The 20,434-nt window shown below is 49.1% G+C and overlaps 3 protein-coding genes across 3 annotated transcripts; 2 read left to right on the plus strand and 1 right to left on the minus strand.

The window, feature by feature from the left end:
- Positions 1 to 195: 195 nt before the first annotated feature.
- On the minus strand, positions 196 to 2,729 carry LACBIDRAFT_294565 (uncharacterized protein; the record flags this gene model as incomplete). Its single annotated transcript, XM_001882180.1, has 10 exons — positions 196 to 204; positions 253 to 264; positions 449 to 468; positions 605 to 1,075; positions 1,126 to 1,491; positions 1,556 to 1,707; positions 2,023 to 2,094; positions 2,185 to 2,289; positions 2,354 to 2,496; positions 2,604 to 2,729. 10 exons carry the CDS (start codon positions 2,727 to 2,729, stop codon positions 196 to 198), a joined length of 1,476 nt encoding a protein of 491 aa, XP_001882215.1.
- A 2,859-nt stretch (positions 2,730 to 5,588) lies between these two features.
- On the plus strand, positions 5,589 to 10,055 carry LACBIDRAFT_299024 (uncharacterized protein; the record flags this gene model as incomplete). The annotated part of the gene is made up of 3 exons (XM_001882048.1): positions 5,589 to 6,071; positions 6,122 to 7,941; positions 8,192 to 10,055. 3 exons carry the CDS (start codon positions 5,589 to 5,591, stop codon positions 10,053 to 10,055), a joined length of 4,167 nt encoding a protein of 1,388 aa, XP_001882083.1.
- Positions 10,056 to 11,175: 1,120 nt separating this feature from the next.
- Positions 11,176 to 12,957, plus strand: LACBIDRAFT_328138 (uncharacterized protein; the record flags this gene model as incomplete). The annotated part of the gene is made up of 2 exons (XM_001882049.1): positions 11,176 to 11,258; positions 11,691 to 12,957. The coding sequence occupies 2 exons, from the start codon at positions 11,176 to 11,178 to the stop codon at positions 12,955 to 12,957; spliced, it is 1,350 nt and encodes a 449-aa protein (XP_001882084.1).
- Positions 12,958 to 20,434: the final 7,477 nt, after the last annotated feature.

A 20,434-nucleotide genomic window follows, 5' to 3' on the forward strand; every position in this document is an offset into this window, starting at 1 on the left:
AGGGTTGAACGTGACGGCTCAACAAGGAGGACTGAAAAAAGTTAGTTTTTGTTTGTTTAGTTTGAGGTAGGGCCAAGTGTGTCGTCCGAGGCGCGCTTGATCATTGACAAGAGATCATCTATGAGATTCTAGGCGGAAGCCTTTATTTGCGCTTTATCCTACAAATACATTCCCTGCCAAATCAACTTATGAATTCTAAACATTCTGGCAAATGATCAATATAAATTTAAACAGAACAGGGTTCGTGCTCACCCTTGAGCACAACTGACATCGAAAATAAGCAGTCAATAAAAAAAGCCATACAAGTCAGGGACGACCCACAGCCTCTTTGATTATTAGCATTCATCACAATGTATCCCCCGTAAAACTCTGTTTGAACGACAAAGCGTCAACACTGGGCGTGCCGGCGCCGTGATTGTAAAACCGGGAAGCAAGAGATAGTACTTACCTTGGTTGGAGGGGCTCTGCCTGCGCACGATAATTCCGTTCGTGCATACCATATCGTTATAGGACAGCGTGGATAACCATGCAGGTTTGTTTATTCCATGATCTATAATCGTGAAATATGGACGTCACGATAGAATTGTTTGGAATTTCCACTCACCATACATGTAGAATAACCGAGCGGTCTGTGTGAATGTTGGGTCTGGGTCTGATACGATCTGGTACTGTGCCACAAGCGTATGAAGTTTGTCGATGTCTTCGGGGGGTTTAGCTTGGCTCCTAAGCGGTGATATACTCTCCCGTTCGTGGACTGGTACATTGAAGGCTGCGTTAACAAGGGCTACCGGATCCCATTCGTTGCTACCTGGATAACTGTCCCCGAGGAAAGACAAGCAATCGGAGTCCTTCATAGAAGTTTTACTGCCCATATCCTCAAAGAGCTCCATGTCCTCGTAAAGCGCATGACCTGGAGTGACGAGACCTTCAATTTTTGCAATGCATGCTTTGAGAGACCCAACGGTGCGTGGCGGAGCGACGAGAAGGGTGTTGATGCGTCCCAACGAGGCGTCATTTTCGTCAAAGGATGTTTTCGCCTTTTCATCTCCTTCAGATGAGTAGACGCGATAATGGACTGCAAAACCAACATTAACTGCGGTTGGGCTTCTTGGCCATGAGACGTACCGTACGGAGTATCACCGTCATCAAGGCGTCCCGGCAGCTCTTCCGGCCGTCTGGCGTTCGTGGATCTCTTGTCTGAAAGGACGAGCAACAGGAACGGGTCTTCTTCAGACAAACCCGGCCCGGAAGAAGAGTACAGAGACAAATGGGCCGAGTCCTCTTCGGGTGTTAGGCTTGAGAGCCCTAAGAATAAATGGGATTTATTGGGTTCCGAGAGGCCTTCGAACTTGCACAAGAACCGCTTGATAGACGCTGTCGTGTGAGGGGGGGCGAAGGACTTTGAGGGAATGCGGCCGAGGAAACGGTCGTTGGCATAGGTGGGGTGATTTGATTCAAATGAGCCAAGGGTAGTATATAGACGATAATATACTGCATGCGGAGATCAGTTCAACGACACTGGCAGGGTTGAGGAGTTGGGTTTGAGCAGGCGCACCGTAATTTGAACCCGTCTTTTTTGTTGGCTTTCCCATATTTGTCGAGTCGGTGCCTCCCTTGCTGTCCAAAGTATCATTGGTACTGGGAATAAGGCCAGGCAGCACTGCTTTCAAGTTATTGGTATAAGCTTCTTGTTCCGATTTTTGAGATCTATGAGTGAGAGCAGTGAAAGAAAAGAGTTCAAATCGGGCACAGTTGTAATGACAAGTCCATTCATGCAGTAAAGGTGCTTGAAATTTATGTAGGTAAGGTTGGAGGGCAAGCGGTGAACTCCACGTTGTGTGAAAGCGAAGTTACCGGCCCTCAAGTGGCTATCGTAAATCTATTATTAGCAATGCATGTGAACCCGAATATAGACCTGACTGTTTCACACTCTTTCAACTGAACTTCCATCATCGACAGGAGACTCAGTGCTACGATGCTCGTTCTACACAGGAGGCTGACTAGCTCAGCCCCTATGCTCACGAGCAAGCACATATCCAAACAGCTGTGTCGTTTTTTTCAGCAAGGCCAGTGGCATGCTCAGGTTGCTCGTCGCTAGACACCATCACAACGTCTCTATCGGCGCAAATTAGTCCCGAGAGAAGAGAGCGGAGGTACCGCCGCTTTATCTCGTCACGGACGCACAACCTGCCGGAACCAGACTTTACTCCGATTGAGTGGCCATGGGAGGGATGGCCCTTGGCCTCCTTTATCCAGCTGCTATCGGCTCTTGGGGTCCATCGGTTTATACTGTCAGCTCCCTTGCGTGTACCATCGACGATTGTATCTGACTCGCACCTGGTCACCATCTTACCGAAGGGTACACTGTGTGTTTGACATCACGCTGGTTGTAGTGCATGAGCGCGAAAGCAGCTCTTCGGACGCATCGCACGGGATTCGCGCGGATCCTTCGATCGCTGAATTATGATCATACTTGTCATATGCATTACCAACTGGCTGCATTTGTCGAGAGTTCCGCTGGGATTGACAGGGGAGTACTAGGATCACTTTTCGGTCGGCTTGTGTGCGCACGAGGGGGTGTCGGTTTATGGCTTGTGGCATACCTTATTATTCATCGTTACATGCAGATCATGTTCTTGGCCATCCTTGGATGTGTTTCGACTGATCGGTGTGCGTGCTCGAGCTTTGTGGGCATAGCCTGTTGTCTCAATTTTTTCCACCCTGCCCATTCGTTGGGCATACCCTCAGCTGCTGTTTGAAATCACTTTGAAGCTGAGTATTTTATATTCTCCGAATATATGCTGCTTAGAGATAAACAGCACCACAAACACAGGTGTCGGCGTCGGCGCGAATTAGGGGATCTCATCCGTTTGCTTCCCCAACTCTGACCGCTGATACAAGCACGACCATACGAGCTGTGTAAACTCATGCTTCTCTTCCTTTCCTCCTCAACGGGACCGTCACAACTGGCAGTTCGCAACTTGAATCCATGGTCCTTCACTCTGTATCCGACTCTCCTCTACTGGCAGGCATAGAGGAAGCGCTGAGTGAATTGCATCACTTACTATGTTTCGGCATGCTACACAACTCCGCCGTCTTTTGCCCTCTTTTCTTTGCAGTAATCTCGACAGCGCTTTGGTTTCCTGGTCCCAACTATGTGGGAGACGCTCTGCCCTAAAGCGTCAATCTCTTTTTTTTATTACATTGAAGCAAAATATTTACCTGTTCCTTCTCGACCGACAATCAGACTCGCGGGCCTCGTTGAATTGACCATAATATACTCTTCGTCTTTTCCCTCTAATTTGACTCAAACCCTTCTACGAAATTTCCACGCTACAGACCCTTTGGCTTGGCCCGTTAATTATACCTGCGAAATAAAATATACCTTATAACACATCTATCTCTCATCTGCCGCTTTTCCTTACAATCAGAACTGCTCTGGGCTCCCAATTATTCACCTATGAAGGCGTAGAAGAGTTTGACTTTTCTTCAAGCCATGATTAATGATTGTTCAACGATGATAACGGATTCGACCATTTCTGATACCGAAACTCTAGGTTATGAGTATTGACATGGAAAGTTCGAATAATTTACCACAGCGGTGGAATTTCCCTATACCCACCCTTGGATGGCCCAGTCGAGATGGAGTCTACATTGCACGTTCTTACTGAGTAGACACTCAAAGACATCCCCGGAGCACGAACTTGCAGGATATAAAACCATCGGCTTGATTATGAACGTCAGAATTTCAGGCCCTGGGGAGGTGCATTGGCAAGACAAGAGAACGTTTGGAAAGAAGAAACGAATGACGGTTTAGATGTGCAATGGGCATTCAACATTGATTTAGATCGGATTCCGGCACTAAACGGTGCTTCTCATTATTCAAGAGGGAACTTCAACTTGAAGGGGGTCATGCGTGTATTATGAAAACGCTAACAGTGAGGTAAAATGGAGAAGTAAGAGATGGTACCTTTCGTCGTTGAAGAACCGTAGGAGTTTCTGTCTGTGCGTACGATATCGTCATGGGTTCGTCTAAATCGGTCGGGTTGATGATACCTGTCCTTTACAAGGTAAAATAAAAGGATGTCGCATCAGCCCTCTCTTCACGCCCACCCGTAGAAACAATGGTAAGGAATGTGAACATACCGTCTCATTATCCCAGAAGAAAAGAAAACGTAAAAAACTGCCGAAAAAAAGGTGGGCTATTTTTTTTTTGGACTTGCCGACCCTCCCGATATGGGTTATTCAGATTCTGACACCCCTTCTCGAGCAGGGTGATCGTCGCTTGACTGAAGTTCGAGGCGGTGATCATCGCTTGATTTTTGGGCGTGACTTGCGCAGGGTGATTGTGGCTTGACTTGAGCAGGGTGATCGTCGTTTATGTAGCTTTAGAAGCTTGAGCAGGGTTATTAGTCAGGAGACGCTCGAGCAGGGTGAGCTTTGACTTCACGCTCCGGCAAGGATGACGGTCTGCTCAAGCATGGTGACGCTCCGGCAAGGATGATACTCGACGCTCGAGCAAGGGTGATCTTTTACTGTCAACCCGATTATCAATTCAGTTGACCTCGTGGTTTCCTACATCGACGAGAGAGAATTCAGTTCCGGAATTAAAATAAATGTCCATTGTGCGCACTTTCAAATTGCCTCGTCTGAATGCAGCCAAGGCTTACTGAACGTGGCCTAAGACAAGAAAGCATTCGCGTTTGGGAGTCGTCGCGCCAATTCGAGATTCCTGCGTTATGCGTGAAGGGACTCGAGGCCAGGGTGAGATGGTACCGATATATCTCAGGACTCGGAATTTCCGAGCGTTTGAACTCTGTGCCGTCGCGTGATGTTGTGAACGGTAAAACGGTAAACGGAGATCTGAGTGATATGTGTCAAATGCATTTAGGTTTAGCGTAACTGAACAAAGTCGGACAGGGTTGTGCGACAAAGGGGCCGGTTTTGAATAAGACTTGTCACTTTCCAATCTTGCGAGTCGACGTATAGGGGAAGATCATTGAGTTGTGTGATTTACCTTACGTGGTTTCGTTATTGGGAAGCGGACGGACGCGCGCCCGATCGTGATCATCGATCCGTGGTTGTGGGTTGTCAACGACGGGTCCTTCGACGTATATAAACTGCATACGAAACTGTCTCTCTCCCTCCCTTCCTCTTCCCCCATCTCCTCCCCCTTCACAGTGCTCTCGATTGGATGAACGTTTGCGCACAGACCACCCAGGCATGAGTCATCCAAGGCAGTGCCATTACCCTAAAAAGGGAATTTTTTTCTGATTTGTTTACTATACAATGCGTGGGAATAAGGACCCCTTCCCGCCTCATTTGCTTTGCTTGTTCCCCCTCCGTGCACACACGTTTTACCCTTGTAACGTTTAACAGCCCGAGTCTTCCGCTAGCCGCGCAAGATTTCATAGTTTGCTGTTCTCACCATACCAGGAAGGAATCTACACTAAAGGCTATCTGTGAACGGGACTAAGGAGCGTTGTGGCGTTTGTTGGGCGATAATTGTCATTCAGGTATCTATACGTCCTTCCGTTGCGATATTTACTTATCTCTCAATAGTCACTATTCATCACATACACCGAGAGATGGCTGTACATCTTTCATGCCGGAGTGCCACTGAAGCCTCGTCGTCGTCCAGTAACAGCAATACCAGTCCGCCAGTATCTCCTGTACGGAGGAGTCCTCGCTTCGTACCTCATCAAGAACCACAATCACCTCCTGCGAATAAACAAGTTAACCCGAGAAAAAGGCCTCGAGCATCGGAGATCGCGTCGCCGACATCACCAACCCCAGGACGCAGCAAATGGGCGCATCCTTCCCCGAACGTAGCTTCGACGTCGACGCCGCGCGCTGTCCGTGCCGAGAAACGCAGGAAACTGCTACCACAGCCAACGACGCCCACGCCACTGCCGTCACCGCCAACGACAACGACAACGAGAATGACACGCGCGAGCAAGAGGAAATCGTTAGGTGGCGATGAGGAACTCCAGCTCGAAGTGGAGCAGCCAATAACGGTGTCGACTAGGAAGAAAAAAATGCGTAAAGATGAGTTGGATGAGTGTCTCGAGGTTTGTTTTATCTTTTCTTTCGTTTTCACAGCTTATTCACGACATTTTAGCAGAGCAAAGGGAAGAGCGTTGATAAAGGAAAAGGAAAAGCGAGGGAAGAGCCGTTGTTTACCTCAGCTGCGCCGATCCCCATCCCAGCTCCTAGAAAGATGAGAAGAAAGTCGTCGGCGGCTGTGGCGCTGCCCAGCGACCCATCATCATCATCCTCCTCGACTCCTCCTGCTCTAACAATCTATACCTCTACCTGGACCTCTACCCCTCAAACTACTTCTGACAAACCCCCCTCAGCATTTATATCAACCCCCACCCCACCCTCTCCCAACCCATTCATCCAACACCCCCCAACGCACGTCCAATCCCCACTCTCGCCCACCACCTCAACACGAACAAGCATAACCATGCCCACACCAGTATCTATCCGCCCCGGCCTCGTCACGCGGTCGTTGGCGTCCGCGTTGGCCAGGTCTTCCGCTACTGCTACTTGGCCCTCTTCCTCGCTTGCGCGCGGGTTAGGTACGACTTCTTCAGCAGCTGGCCATGGATCGCCGAACCATACGCCACCTGGATCGCCTACGCGGTCTTCGCCGCCTTTGGATGCGATTGATTTGGGGCCTTTGCCTGCGTTGATGTTGCCGCCCAGATTGGGGTTGGGGATTTTGGGTACTGGGTCTTTGGGTGGTGCTGCATCGATGCAGTGTTCCCCGCTTCAGAATGGATTGCAGACACGGAATTTGCAGCAAAAGACTCAGCAGCAGATTTCGGCTCAACCTACGACGCAACCTCAACTTGCGGCCCAACCTCAAGCTTCGACCCAACCTCGATCCGTTGACGAACCCCAACCCCCACAACCTAAAACCCCAATCCAGCCTCCATCTCCCTCCCCCATCTCCCCACCCTGCTTCCTTGGCCCCTTCGATTCGCCTGAGCTTATCAGAGCGAGGGCGGACGATAGGGAGCGCATGCGTGAGTTGAATTTAGATGGGTGTGTACCAGCATCAGCAGAGCAGGCCGTCGACGCATCACAAGTAGCCACAACCGAATCATCAAGCACATCTCCTCCGTCAACTCAACCTCCTCCTGCATCAACACCAACTGAACTACCCAAAGAAACGGAACCTCTCCAAGGTCAAGACCAAGCACCGTTACCACCGCCCATCTCATTACCTACGCTGCCGATGAATGTGTCTGTTCCGGTGCCTAGGGTACCGTCTCCCGTGCAGAGGGTACAGTTTACGGTGTTGAGGCCTCCTCCTCCTTTGGCGAGAGGTCAGGTTCAGTCTCAGTCGCCTGTGCAGAGGGTAGCGTCGCCTGTTCCTCGAGTGCAGTCGCCTTTGCCGTCCATTCAGTCACCGATGCAGAGCGTGCAGGTCCAATCGCCCATGCAGGTCCCGTCGCCTATGCAAGGCCTGGACATGCCCCTTCCGTTTGATGGTGGGTATCAGGCTGTTGAGAATTATCAGCAGCATGGGGAGGGGTTGTTTACGACGCAGATGGATCAGCCACAGATGGGGCAGGGCCAGGAGCAACAAATGGAGCAGTATCAACGGCAGTATCAACAGCAGCAGCAGCAGCAGGGGGAACAGTACCAGCAGCTGCAGCAGATTCAGATGCCGGAGGTCCAGATGCATGAGCAGCTCCATGAACACACGCAAGTCCAGCTGCATGAACATGCGCAAGTCCAGCTCCATGAGCAGCTTCAATTGCACGAGCAGCTACACGAACACCCACAAGTCCAGCTGCAGGAACATCCGCACCAGCAGCAGCAGAATCAGGGGTACCCAGCCGCGCCGATGTGGTGGGAGGAACAGCCCAAGATTGAGAAAGAGTGGGGGGTTTGGAAGATTGCTTGTAAGATGCGTGTTTGGGAGCTGTACGTGTCTTTTTTTGGTTTTCTTTTTCTTTTTTTCGATGTTGAGGTGGTTTTTTGGATGCGCTTTTTTGTTTGTTTGTGGCTTTACTTTTTTCGGGATTTTCGTTGGATTCAGTTGGAAGATGTGGACCCTTTTCTTCTGTGTGGCGATGCGTGGTGTCTCTTTCTTTTATTTTTCTCTTTTTGCCTTACTTCCTTGCTCTTTCTTGTGCTTCAAAAACGAAGATACTGACGTGTCTTTTCATCTTAGACGTCGTCGCTATACACCCGATGCCATTCGCCTCCTCGTCGCGCAAGAAGCACACGACTACTTTTCGGTGCGCGGGTTCCCTCCAGGGTATCAGCGTGGACGGATTGGCATGTTCATGGACGAGGAGTATTATGATTGGGAACTGGCGAGCGATGAGGAGGATGAGGATGATGATGAAAGTTATGAAGACGAAAGCTACGAGGATGTAGAGGGGAAGATGGATGATGGTGAGGAGCACAACGACTGCGAGGGGAAGCAGGGGGTTAATGACCATCCTGAAGGAGAGGAACAACCAAGCTTGAAACCCTCTTCCCCTGCACCTTCTTCGCCTTCCTCTCCAGCGGCGGTCCAATCAGAAGACGCTGACTGCTCGGACGAAGATGCAGAGGGAGAAATGGAAGTTGATCTCGAAGCGCTCTCCGACCCCTCGTTCAACGCTGAACTGTCCTCACCAACATCTCCCATCACCTCACCCCCTCCTCCACCCTCTCCCCAATCTGCACTCTTGTCCTCGTTCTACGTTCCCCCAATCTCTCCACCTTCTTCGCCGTATGAGATGAGTTCTCCTCTGAGCCTGCCCTCGACTTATTCGTACGAGATGGATGCTGCGTCTTCGGCTCCTTCACCGATACAGTCTCCACTTCAGCAGCTGCACCTTGCGCCTCCTTCACCCATTTTGCCGTTACCGCCTCCGAGACTGGGGAGTGTGCGTGTGTATATGCTGAGACACTTGGAGGTGGGTATGAAGGTTGTGGGGAGGGGTACGCCTGTTGATAGGGTAAGAGCGCAGGAGTGGATTAGGGGTCGAAGTGCGGGTAATGCGGCTGGGGATTTGGTCGATGAGAAAGGGGAAGGAAGTAGTGGGGAGACAGGGGAAGACAAAGACAAGGAGAAAGGGGAGAGGCCAAAGCTGAGGGTTGATGTTGATGTTGATGGTGTGGGTGCTAGTGAGGAGACGACTCATCCTATGAGTCTGCCTAGTGCCGCTGACATTATTGCTGGAGATGGGATCAGGCTGCCGGAGAACATGATGGGCCTTCCTGAAGCTGTGCTCTCTCACTCATCGCCGTATCGCCCGCCCACACCCATGCCCTTGTCTTTACCGCCATCACCGGCTATGTCTATGTCCTTGCCGCCCATGCCCATGTCTTCGCCTATGCCCTTGCAAACGCCCACACCAATGTCCCTGCCCACGCCAATACCTTTGCGTACACCCATGTCCATGTCCTTACCCTTGCCGCAAGCGCCGGCGTGTAGTGGTGGTGGCAGTAACGTGCAGATGGACAACATGACCGATATGCGAGTGGACAGCATTGCCGAAATGCGAATGGACATGATGGCCGAAATGAAGTCGCAACAGCATTTGACGGGAAAACCCTATTTGCCTGAGCCGCAGCTAGCGGGCAAGCCTTACATGCCAGGCCAGGCTGTGTGGGATGAGTTCTTGGCTTGCATTGAGCCTAGTGATACTGGTTCCGATCAGCAGCAGCAGCAAGATCAACAACGGTCCTTCTCGCCCTCCTGTTCATCATCGTCTTCCTCGCCTCTTAACTCGGGCCAAGAAACAATACGCCCTTCACCCCCTCTGACACCGCCCTCGCCGACAGAGATGTTTGGCATGGGCATGTTTGGGATGGGATTTGGCGTGGGGATGGGGGTGGGGATTGGGATTGGTGTGGGGATGGGGATGGGTGTTAATGTCAATGCTGCTGCAGCAGCTGGGTGGATGGGCGAGCATTCACACTCAGTATCGGTGCCTGCTTCGCCGCAGCCTTCGTCTCCTGTGAGTGAGGCTGGAGGAGGAGGTGCGTATGGGGAGTCAGCTGGGAACCATAGCAGTACGCTGAGCTTTGCGCTTGGTTAGACCGGCTGGTTGGTGTTGCTCCCGCGTTATGACCATGGAATTTGGAGGATTTCTTTTATTGGGGGTTTTTTTTTGGATGGACGGTTTTTCCTTTCCTACGACTCGTGTGTTTTGGTTTTTGAATCTCTCTCCTCTTTGTGTACCACATATATCTCCTTTTCCTTTTTCTCCTCTTCTCATTATATTTATGACCCCCTCTCACGAGTCGTAGGTGTTGGTACTATATATTATCTCTGTGCTTTCATGACCACTTGCTTACTGCTACTCATCTTTGCTCTGTATCGTTGTAGGATCTTTGGGAAATATCCCTTGTTCAATATACTCGCTTTTTGGAGGAACATTGGGGCTGGGATCGGTTATTAGTTTGAATGCCTTGGAGTTGTGGTTCGAATGTTTTTTTAGTTGCACTCTTACTGCCACCATCGTCGTTTACGCTGAGGTCTTGGGCCAATCTTGGGCAGTTTTCTAACCGCGGGAATGGGGATGCCTAGGTAAAAGTTACGCTTACCGGACCGTCGCCTTGAGCTGAACGATAAGATCCTTTCAGACGTTGAAATAAGCTCAATACTTTGCCTCATAACAGTTCAACCGCGCAGTATGAATCATTCAGCGCACAATGAGCACCCTTCAGTGTCCCTTGGGTCCATCGGCAGCCATTCGATGATGAAGCCCATCGATAATGGAGCAACAGTCCATCGATGATGCAGGACCAACACCGTTGATGATGACAAGTTGAGAGTTTCCCTCACCCCTTCCACCCGATCGGCATTAAGTACTGACCTTGATGTGATTTAGGGCTCCTTACGCTTGGGTGTAATGCTATGCTTTCGAAGCGAAAGTAGCTTTAGAGAAACTGCCAACAGCATGGCGAGTGGGAGACTCAGTGCTAGGATACAGATGATTGCTCTGAAATGCCCATGGAGACAAGTGCGCCCACTTTCGCCTCAGTTTCCTTGCTCTTGTCTGACGATGTATTGTCACGGTATTGCAGTGAGCTCTGAGGCACCGCGACCCCAAATCATGGCCCTGGTCGGTACATAGAAGCTTCGGAACCCAGAATGTTTCCATTGCATCTTACGTCAGAAGAACCCACCCTTCTCGCTACTGTATATGTGTAAACATGCCAGCATCCATTGGTTTCCTTGCCTTGCGTTGTTCTCTCAGACCTTGTGCTGGCCTCGTTATTTTGAGGCCCACTGAATCGTAAGTGAAGCTTGGTCTCCTCTGTCGATTCAAAGACCAGTTGCTCACAGTTGACACCCCAAATAGCCCGGACCCCTTCTTCCGCCTCCGTGGAAGCTCTATTTTGAAACGCCGTAAAAGGATTATAAATTGAACGTAATTCCCGGTCTTCAGCGTGTTTCCAGAATGCCAAGTTAATAAGACACTCCGAGCTATCCGTGGATCGTTCATCGAGTGGAGCATCCTTTTTGCCCTCACCGGCCGTTGAAGGAAGAGCCCTCTTTCTCCTTCCGCTTTCACTCAGCCCACTCCCGAAGACGGGGGGCTTTTTTGTTTCTTTCTTTCGACTTAGCTTCAGAACAAGCCGCAAATACAAACCAGAGAAGACATGTAAGTCGTAAATTCTGCTGTTGTGTCTCGTAACATCCGGCTGAATAGCTTTATTTTTCACAGGGCATCGTTGTATCGCTCTGACACGATTAGGCCAAACGGGAGCCGTTATGTTGAAGCATCGACAACGCCTGACGAGGACGACGACGACAACAAGACCATTCGCAGCATCCATGACGTGTCACAAGACGCCGCCCTCTTTGAATTCACGGATTTCGAGCTGGATCTATCCTGCCTCTCTACACCACTTTCACCTGCTGCGTCTACCTCTAATTTACCGCCAGACACGCCCTCCCCTCCTCCATCGCCCCAACCCCAGCTTTCTCGAGCCACATCATTCACTACCTCGTATGCATCACAGACTATCGTGAAAAAGCCATCGAAAAAGCTGTCAATACCCAAATTCGTTTCTCTCCCGTCGTCCTCCAATGGCACAAGGGGATCCTGGCCTCTGGTTAAATATGCTGGGCGCGGGACACCTATTGACCGTACACGCAGGATGGAATGGGGTGGCTCGATATCCGAGTCAGAGGAAGTCGGTGAAGATGGGGTGCTGTTCTCCGCAGTCCGTTCTACGTCGTTGGAGTCAGCCAGTCGACCGTCCCAGCGTTCCGCGCGGTCTGTGACGCCCGAGTGGAGCTACCTCTCACCGTTGTCTTCTGTGCGCACGCGCTCGCCCGAGTCGAATTCGCATTCGAGGAGCGAGGCGTCTCTGCATGAGCAAGCGCCCGAGTTGGCTCCGATTGCGATTGAGGACGAATGGGATTCAATCATACAAAGTGTCCTAGGGTCCAATACCTCCGAACCCTCCTCTTCGTCCTCTGCTTCTGAGACGCAGCAAAGTTCCGAGGTTGATGCTGATGCCCAGCCGCAACAGCAGAAACGTCGACCAGTGCCTATTGTCGAGTTCCCCATGATGTCCCCGGAACAGATCAGGCAGCTGAACACGGGGCTCGAGATTGATCTGGGCATTGACAAGGCCTTGGATTTGGGACTGGGGCCTCGAGGAATGAACTTGGTAAACTTGGGATTGCTTCCTTCGTCAGCCAGCGGACGGGATACGCCGTCGATGTACTCCCAGCCTAATACGCCTAGGGACTCTCCAACGCCATCTGCTCGTCATCAGCACTTGAAACAAGAAGAGGTAGAGCAGGATGGTGAACTTGAAACCCCATCACCGGAGCATGCGTCGCCTACCAGCATGAAAGCTGCGGATCATGATCAAGTGTTGTTCGAGCCAAAGACGGAGATGTATCCATGGTGGCGGAAGGTGTTGTACAGGTTGAGAAAGATGCAGAATGTGATGCATCATCATAGAAGAAGGTTTTAGGGTGATGATGATGTTTGTTACCTTCCTGGACTCGGACGCTGCGAAGATGAAGATGGCGGACTCCGCGTGCCTCTTCATCCCTTTCTTGGTCGCCTTTCTTTTTCTCATCTTGCTTCTCAATCGACATTCTAGGGACTCTTGATTCATTGCATCCAGGTCAATACACGAAGTTGTAGTATTGTTCTTACACAGTCGAGGTCGTTGCGACGTCCTTGGGCCAGCCACTCCTTTAACTCCATTTATTACCACCTATCTAGTACTAGGTACTCCCCACACTCCCTTGTCTCGATTTCAGTTGACGGTCGGAAATACCAGCGTCATTGCAATAGTTTCCATTTCCAGGTTGTTTGTGATAGAGTCGAAAGGGCCTCGTGCGAGAAGTATTGAACCGGTGTCCGGTTTTATGAAATTCTTGCATCCATACCTTCTGGTGCACCTGGCAGATGTATTTCTTCCTCTAAGATTGTAAATATCTTTATCTTTATCATGCTTGAATGTAATTATAACGGTGGGGTCAAATTTTCTTGACGAACCCGCGGCGTTAACCACAGCTCGAAGAGTTTTCTTTCAAAACAGAGATCCTGAATTACTATGCCCTATCAGTACTTTTTGACGGTCATCTGTGGACAAAACCCACTTTTCTTTTCTTCCTACATACTTTTTATGAAATAAAGCTGGTGATTGTCAAAGATTGTCAAAGATTATCTTACTCAGAAACGTGTGAAGGAAGAAAGTCAAATTTTGTGAACAATCTTCAACAATTTTGCAATTCTTCAACAATCTTTCCATTACAATTAGGCTTTGGCTTTATTTACAACCTGAGATCTTTGGCAATCTGGCATTTTGTAGGTATGTACGTTTGGTGCATGAGCAAGGTTGAGACTGAATAATCTTGGGAAAATCCCCCATAATCTTCCAGATTCTCAGCTTTCCATCAACCTCAGAATTGAGGGACCTAGCTATGATCTCTAACAATCTTTGTCAATTGTTAGGAACCCAGGAACCACCAAGCTGATTGTGGATCTAGTGAGGGCATCTCAGCACTGTGATTGTTCACATTGTGATCTCTTGACTTTCACCTATCTGCCACAATCATGTCAGAGCAACTCAAGGATATTCAGGCAGCTTATCTTTAGTGTTCGCAAGTCCAGTCTACAGGACTGAAAATATTCAGGGGGGCTCTGGGATTGAAAAAAATACCTGGGGTCGATTTGTTTTTCCCCTCAACTTTGGGTGGACTAACTAACTATGTAATCAAGCACATGTCCAAATACATATGGTAATGTTAGTAATCATTTATGGCTTTGCTTGCCTCCTTCCTTGAGCAGACTCCCTACACACCACGCAAACCCATATTGAGGTGGCTGCTTGACCCATAGTAGTAAGTAAGGTAGGGCAGAATAGTGTGAAATTGCATACCCATCAAGTTTCATGGCCATTCTTCCTACATGGCAGCAGTAGTTTGATAGATAAAATTGTTTATCATTAGAGTACTGTACAAATATGACCAACTCTTCATTGATTTGGAATTTTTTTCTTGCTGAGATGGCCGAAAAAATTTCTTTTTATTTAAGGCAAATAAAAAAAAAATACTTGTTTTTCTGATGTGATGTGTGGCGTGAAAACTTGGTCGTATTATTACAGTAACATATTTACCCTTTACACAAAGTGTTGAACCTGCATATAGATGATGTGATAGGGTGAGTAAGAGCTTCTGGAAGTCTTTTGGATGTAGAAAACCAAGAACAGGGGATCGGGAATCAGGATGTGACCAAAAATGTCATGTTGCAGCACAACAACCAAATAGCACTCACAAAAATTGGTTGTGCACACTGCAAAGCAATATGAAAATCACTGTATATACAGTAGATATTCTCACAATGCATAATGCTGGTCCCCAACTTTTTCTATGCATTGTGAGATTTATGCAAGATGAAATATGTCACAAAATGTGACTATTTGTGACATCAGCCAAAAATGTCACACTTTGAAATGTCCTTTAAGTAGTGAGATGAAAACTAGAAAGACTGCATATTTACAGGCTATCGACATCCATGGGAGAGAGGTTACTACTGAAAAAAGAGTTGAGAGTAGTTTGTTGGGCTGATTTCACTTGAACAACATGAAGATGAGCCCTCAATTTGCACAATTGTTGTTGCAAAAGCAGTGTTGACATGCCACAAGCCTCTGAGTGGATGACACACAGCTTCTCCAAATACTCACACAGCTCCTTTCCTTCCACCAATAATGGGGCCGCATCCTCCTGCTCTTCATCCGAGTCTTCTACCTCATCCTCAGCCTCCTCATCCCCCCCCAGTCAGGATTCTTGAACCACCTTGGCAACAATGATACAGATGAAACCATTTTGCCTGTATAAAATTTGATTTTAACAATTTTACCTATAAAAGTCATCTCTAAAGAATACACTACATATAATTGCAATGATATGAAGAGTCAATGAACATACCTGGTTGAGTTGACTAAAAGTGCAAATGTGTGAAATCTGAAAGTAGGACAAAGGCTTTGGAACTGGCAGCAGTACATGTCATGACATTATACTTGGATCCTATCTAAGATTCACCTACCATTGTTAACATACAGAACTCAGAGTCAGACACAGTTGTGATGATGACTTGGATTGGGTAAACTACCTGTTAACATACAGAACTGTAATACAGGTAGTGTGAGTGTTGAGAGAAATAAGTATAAGTAAAATAACCTCACCTCAGAGTCAGACACAGTTGTGATGACGACTGAGGTGGGAAAAATAAGGTTTGTGGTTTTTATATGAAAAACAGGTGGCTTGGAATAAAGACTAGCAAACAGCGGAAGTATATGTAGAATGGAAAAAGAGAGAATGATCGATAGGGTGTAAACAAAACATACGCGTAAACAAAGGAGGTCACGAGGGGTCTCCTCTAACACTCCCCCAGACAACGAGGGACCTCTAAGAGTCGAGCTTGAGCATGCTGACAAGTTTTTGGTGGGTAATGTGAGGGAGTGGCTTGGTGAAGATGTCGGCAAGATTTTCTTCAGAGGGGATTTGAACCAGCCCAATCTCCCCCTCTGCTATGCATTCCCTGATGTAGTGGTGCCGAGTGTCGATGTGTTTGGCATGCATGTGTCCTTTTGTGTTGAGTGTGAGAGCAATGGAAGCAGTGTTGTCTCCATGGAGAATGGCTGGGAATTTTCATGCAAGTTCGACCTTGGACATGAAAGAGTACATCCAAAGTGCCTGCTGTGCGGCGCGTGTGAGTGCCATGTATTCGGCTGCCATAGTAGAGAGAGCAACCATGGCTTGCCTCTTCACACTCCAGGACATGGGACCCCTGGCCATGGTGAAGACATACCCCGACATGGATCTGCGTGTGTCAATGTCTCTCACATAATCTGCGTTGACAAATCCAATGGGATCAATACTACCTCCATGCTTGTAGGTGATTTTGTAGTTGAGGGTGCCTTTGAGATATGCAAGGAGATGGAGCATGGCCTTCCAGTGCGCTGGTCCAGGGTTCGACTGAAAACGCACAAGGACGCTAATGGCATAGGAGATGTCAGGGAGTGTAGCTACTTGGGCCCACATGCAGGAGCTGAGAGCCTTGCAGTAGGGCTTGTCTTTCATGTAGAGATGATCTTCATCCGTTTAGGGGAGTCGGACTCAGATAAGACGATACCTGAAGGGAGAGGTGTGTGTTTGGGGTTGCAGTTCAGCATGCCAAAGCGGTCTAGAACACGTCGAAGGTAGGATTCTTGAGATAGAGAGATTGCACCCATAGCTTCATCTTTCTCTACTTGAATCCCCAAGATGTACCCAAGATCTCCGACATCCTTTATCTCGAAACATTTCTCAATCTCCGCCTTTGCCTTCTCCACCCCCTCCTTGGTTGAAGATGCACCAAAGATATCATTGGTGTAGGTGCTCATGATGGTCTGTACTCCTTCGATGGTGCGGGAGTGAATGCATGGATTGGCGAGGGACTTGTAGTATCCAAGGGATTCATAGGCACTTGACATCTTGGCCTGGAAATCATATCCACCTTGCATCATACCGTATAAAGTTTTGACGACCTGTAGTACCTTCTCCTCCTCCCCCTGGGCGACAAAACCAGGGGGTTGATGCATGTAAGTTTTGAACTTGTTGGTGCTGTATAGATAGGCAGAGACGATGTCGACTTGCCAGATATGTAAGTCGAGGGTGGCTGCAATGGTGGCGACGATGCAGAAAGACTCGAGACGGACAATGGAGGCATATGTTTGGTCATAGTCCAGGCCTGGTATCTGGGTATTTCCCTTTGCAACTAAGTGTGCTTTGCGCTTGCGTATATCCCTGTCAGCAGCGTATTTGTTTGCAAATACCCACATTGAGTCAATAACATTTGTCTCTGGGGGCGCAAAAACCAGCTCAAACACCCCCTTGTCCCACAACATACGCCATTCCGTCTCCATTGGTCCTCTCCATAATTCAGGACATGTCATCGCCTCCCAGTAGCCGCGTGGGACCTGCGAGTTGGGTAACGTAGTGAGGAGCACAGTTGTGTTTGGTTCGGGTGTGCCAGTTCCCAAAATGGTGATGTGAGCAGAGCGGTGAGGTACAACAGCTGCTGGATCAACCAGTGGTGCTGCAGGAGGGCCAGAGGCATTCATTGGTGTGGTGGGTACAGTGTCTTCAGGGTGAAGAGGAGGGTCAGTTGGTCAAGGCCACAGAGCGAGTGGTTTAGGCGCAGTAACAACTACACCAGGAGTTTTAGGGTTGTTATTTCCTGGAGTTGTTGGCAGGACATCATCATCGAAGGCAACATCGGCGATGTTCGAGGGTGCACTGGAGATAGTGCGGTGTCCGTGACCTTCTTTGAAAATGATGTCATGACTCTTAATTGTCATGCCTGACACCTGATCCCACAGCTTATAGGTTCCGCGTCCAAAGTAACCAATCAAGGCATATTTGATCAATCAAGGCTCTAGCTTTGAGACGCCTAACTCCGTTGGGATCTTGGCATATGCAATGCTTCTGAAAGGGCATAAGTGGGATATGTCCTGGTGTTTACCTGTCCACCGTTCAGCGGGAATAAGCCTAGGGTGACGAGCAGAGGGAATGAGGTTCTGTGTATAGATGATGAAGGCGGCTGCGTCAGCCCAGAGTGAGGGAGGAAGTCCAGAATCAGCGAGAACACAGCGCACACCTTTGATGATGGTACACATCCCATGTTCTGCCACCCTGTTTTGGCCATGGGCATAGGGTGCGCTAAATTCCACGGTGATTCCATGCCTGGTTGTGTACTCCCTCCATTTCTCATTGAAGAACTCGCTTCCCATGTCAAGTCGAAGACGAATCAACTTCTTTCTGGTCTCGCACTCTGACCTGGTATGGTACTCGGCGAAGGGTGTGAGTGTGGTGTCGGCGGATTTGGTAGTGAGAAAGTATGGAGCACGGTAGGAAGACCCCCCATTATTTAGGACCATCATGTACTCAGCTCCCCCAACAGAGCGAACATGAGCTGGTCCCCATAGGTCCCCATAAATGCACTCCAGCACCTCCCTCTCAGATTCAGTAACCTCATTGTAAGGTCACACTGTCTGTTTGCCATATATACAATCTTTGCATTTTCCATCAAGCTCTGTGTCCCCCACAATGTCAAAGCCATCCACCAAGCCTTGCTTAGCCATGTCTGTGATCGCATGCATACCAGCGTGTCCCAAACGCTGGTGCCACACTTTGATGCTGATGGGCTTAGAGAGGGAGCGTGCAGCGAGGGCATGAGTTAGAGGCTCCACGTTTAGCAGGTACATCCCATTATTTCCTCTGCCAGACATTATCGTCCTTTTCTGACCTCCATGAATGTCATAAAAGGTCACCTCTCCACCACCGAAAAGCGCCCAAATGTTTGCCTCATCAAGTTTGGTGATGGATACGAGGTTTGCAATGAGGTCAGGAGTGTGGACAGCATGTCTAAATGTGAGTGTGGTCCTCAATGATCTGGTCACGATGGTTTTAGTGACTGTGCCATGTCCAATAATGTGGAATTGCCCCCCCTTGTTTGCAGATTGGCCCTTGTCAGGTTTGGTCAATGCGTGGTACATGGAGAAATCTGACCGATTCATGAAACAGTGCTTATTAGCAGCTGAGTTGGCGTATGTGGGTACGTGCCGCTCTCCAGGAGTTGTAGTTGCAGCTAGGGCGTGTGTGGTTCCCCAAGCACCATGGGGGTATGAGTCGAGGACACAGTCCTTCGATGCGAGGAGAGCCTCCCCTGGTGTATGGATCTCTACGACCTCATTGCCAACAGTCGAGAGAACCTTTGTGCTCTTGGTTAGCAGGTAGTCACAGCTCCCCACATCCGATACAAGGGCAAGCATTATCTCAGAGGTGGGTGAAGTGTCTGTGAGGGCTGCCGTGACTGATGGTGTATTTGTGGTAGAAGTGTTTTGGGAACCTGGTTGTGCTCCCCCATGTTGTCCAAAGCCAGGGGGGGATTGTCCTTCCTTCCCCCCCCCACGCCAATAGCAGTTTGCGATGGTATGTCCACGGTGTCTGCAGTTTTGGTTTGCACATACCAGCTGACTTCATGGTTTTCTCGTGTCAGTTTGGAGCGCCGTGACAGTTGTGTTGGGGTTCGCAATGGACTTGGATTGATCAATGCAGTTCCAGTGGATAGTTAGCTGGTTAATGACATCCGCCGAGGACTTTGCTTCATAAAGCGTTCCAACTACGCTGTCCCAGGATGTGGGGAGTGAAGATAAAATGACCATGCAGAAATCTGCATTGTTGATCTTCGCACCAGCATTGTTTGCCATTACCCACTTGGTCCGTAGGTTGGAAACGTGTGTGGGGAAATCATTTCTGTTGACGAATGTGATGTTTCGGAGGTCGCACTGGGCAGTTACCATGGCAAGGTCAGAGGATACCTTGTATTGCGAGGTGAGTGAGTTCCACGCCTCTGCTGCTGTGCCATTGAGCCTGAGGCCAAGTCCAACAGTGTTTTTAGTGTTGTATAAAAGTAGCATGTGCGCCCATGCATTGCACATGGCCCATTCCGTGCCTGAAGGTGTAGTGGAATACCATGGCGTGGGGTCATCCGGAAGGGGAACATTTGGCAACAGAGGGGTATAGTTCAGGGTTGTAGGATCTAAGTGGTAAGGAGTGGGATTGGGGATGGTTCCTTGTAGGTATCCTAGTACGCCATGACTACTGGCCGCTATGGTAATCAGCGTCTCGAAAGTACCAAAATTGGTGCCATCGAATTTTTCCGCCTCCGGAAAAATGGGTGGGTTGCTATTTGCAGATGACATTTTTGGTGTTGTGTTTTTGGGATGTGGGCTTTACGAGTCACAAGTAAAAGTTGTAAAGCAGGTAGGTGTCTGTAGTTCTTGTTTAATAAAGCGCAGCAGGGCCCATAACCTGTTAACATACAGAACTCAGAGTCAGACACAGTTGTGATGACGACTCGGATTGGGTAAACTACCTGTTAACGTACAGAAC

The sequence above is a fragment of the Laccaria bicolor genome, genomic scaffold, assembly GCF_000143565.1.
Source record: "Laccaria bicolor S238N-H82 LACBIscaffold_15 genomic scaffold, whole genome shotgun sequence".
Lineage (NCBI taxonomy): Eukaryota > Fungi > Basidiomycota > Agaricomycetes > Agaricales > Hydnangiaceae > Laccaria > Laccaria bicolor.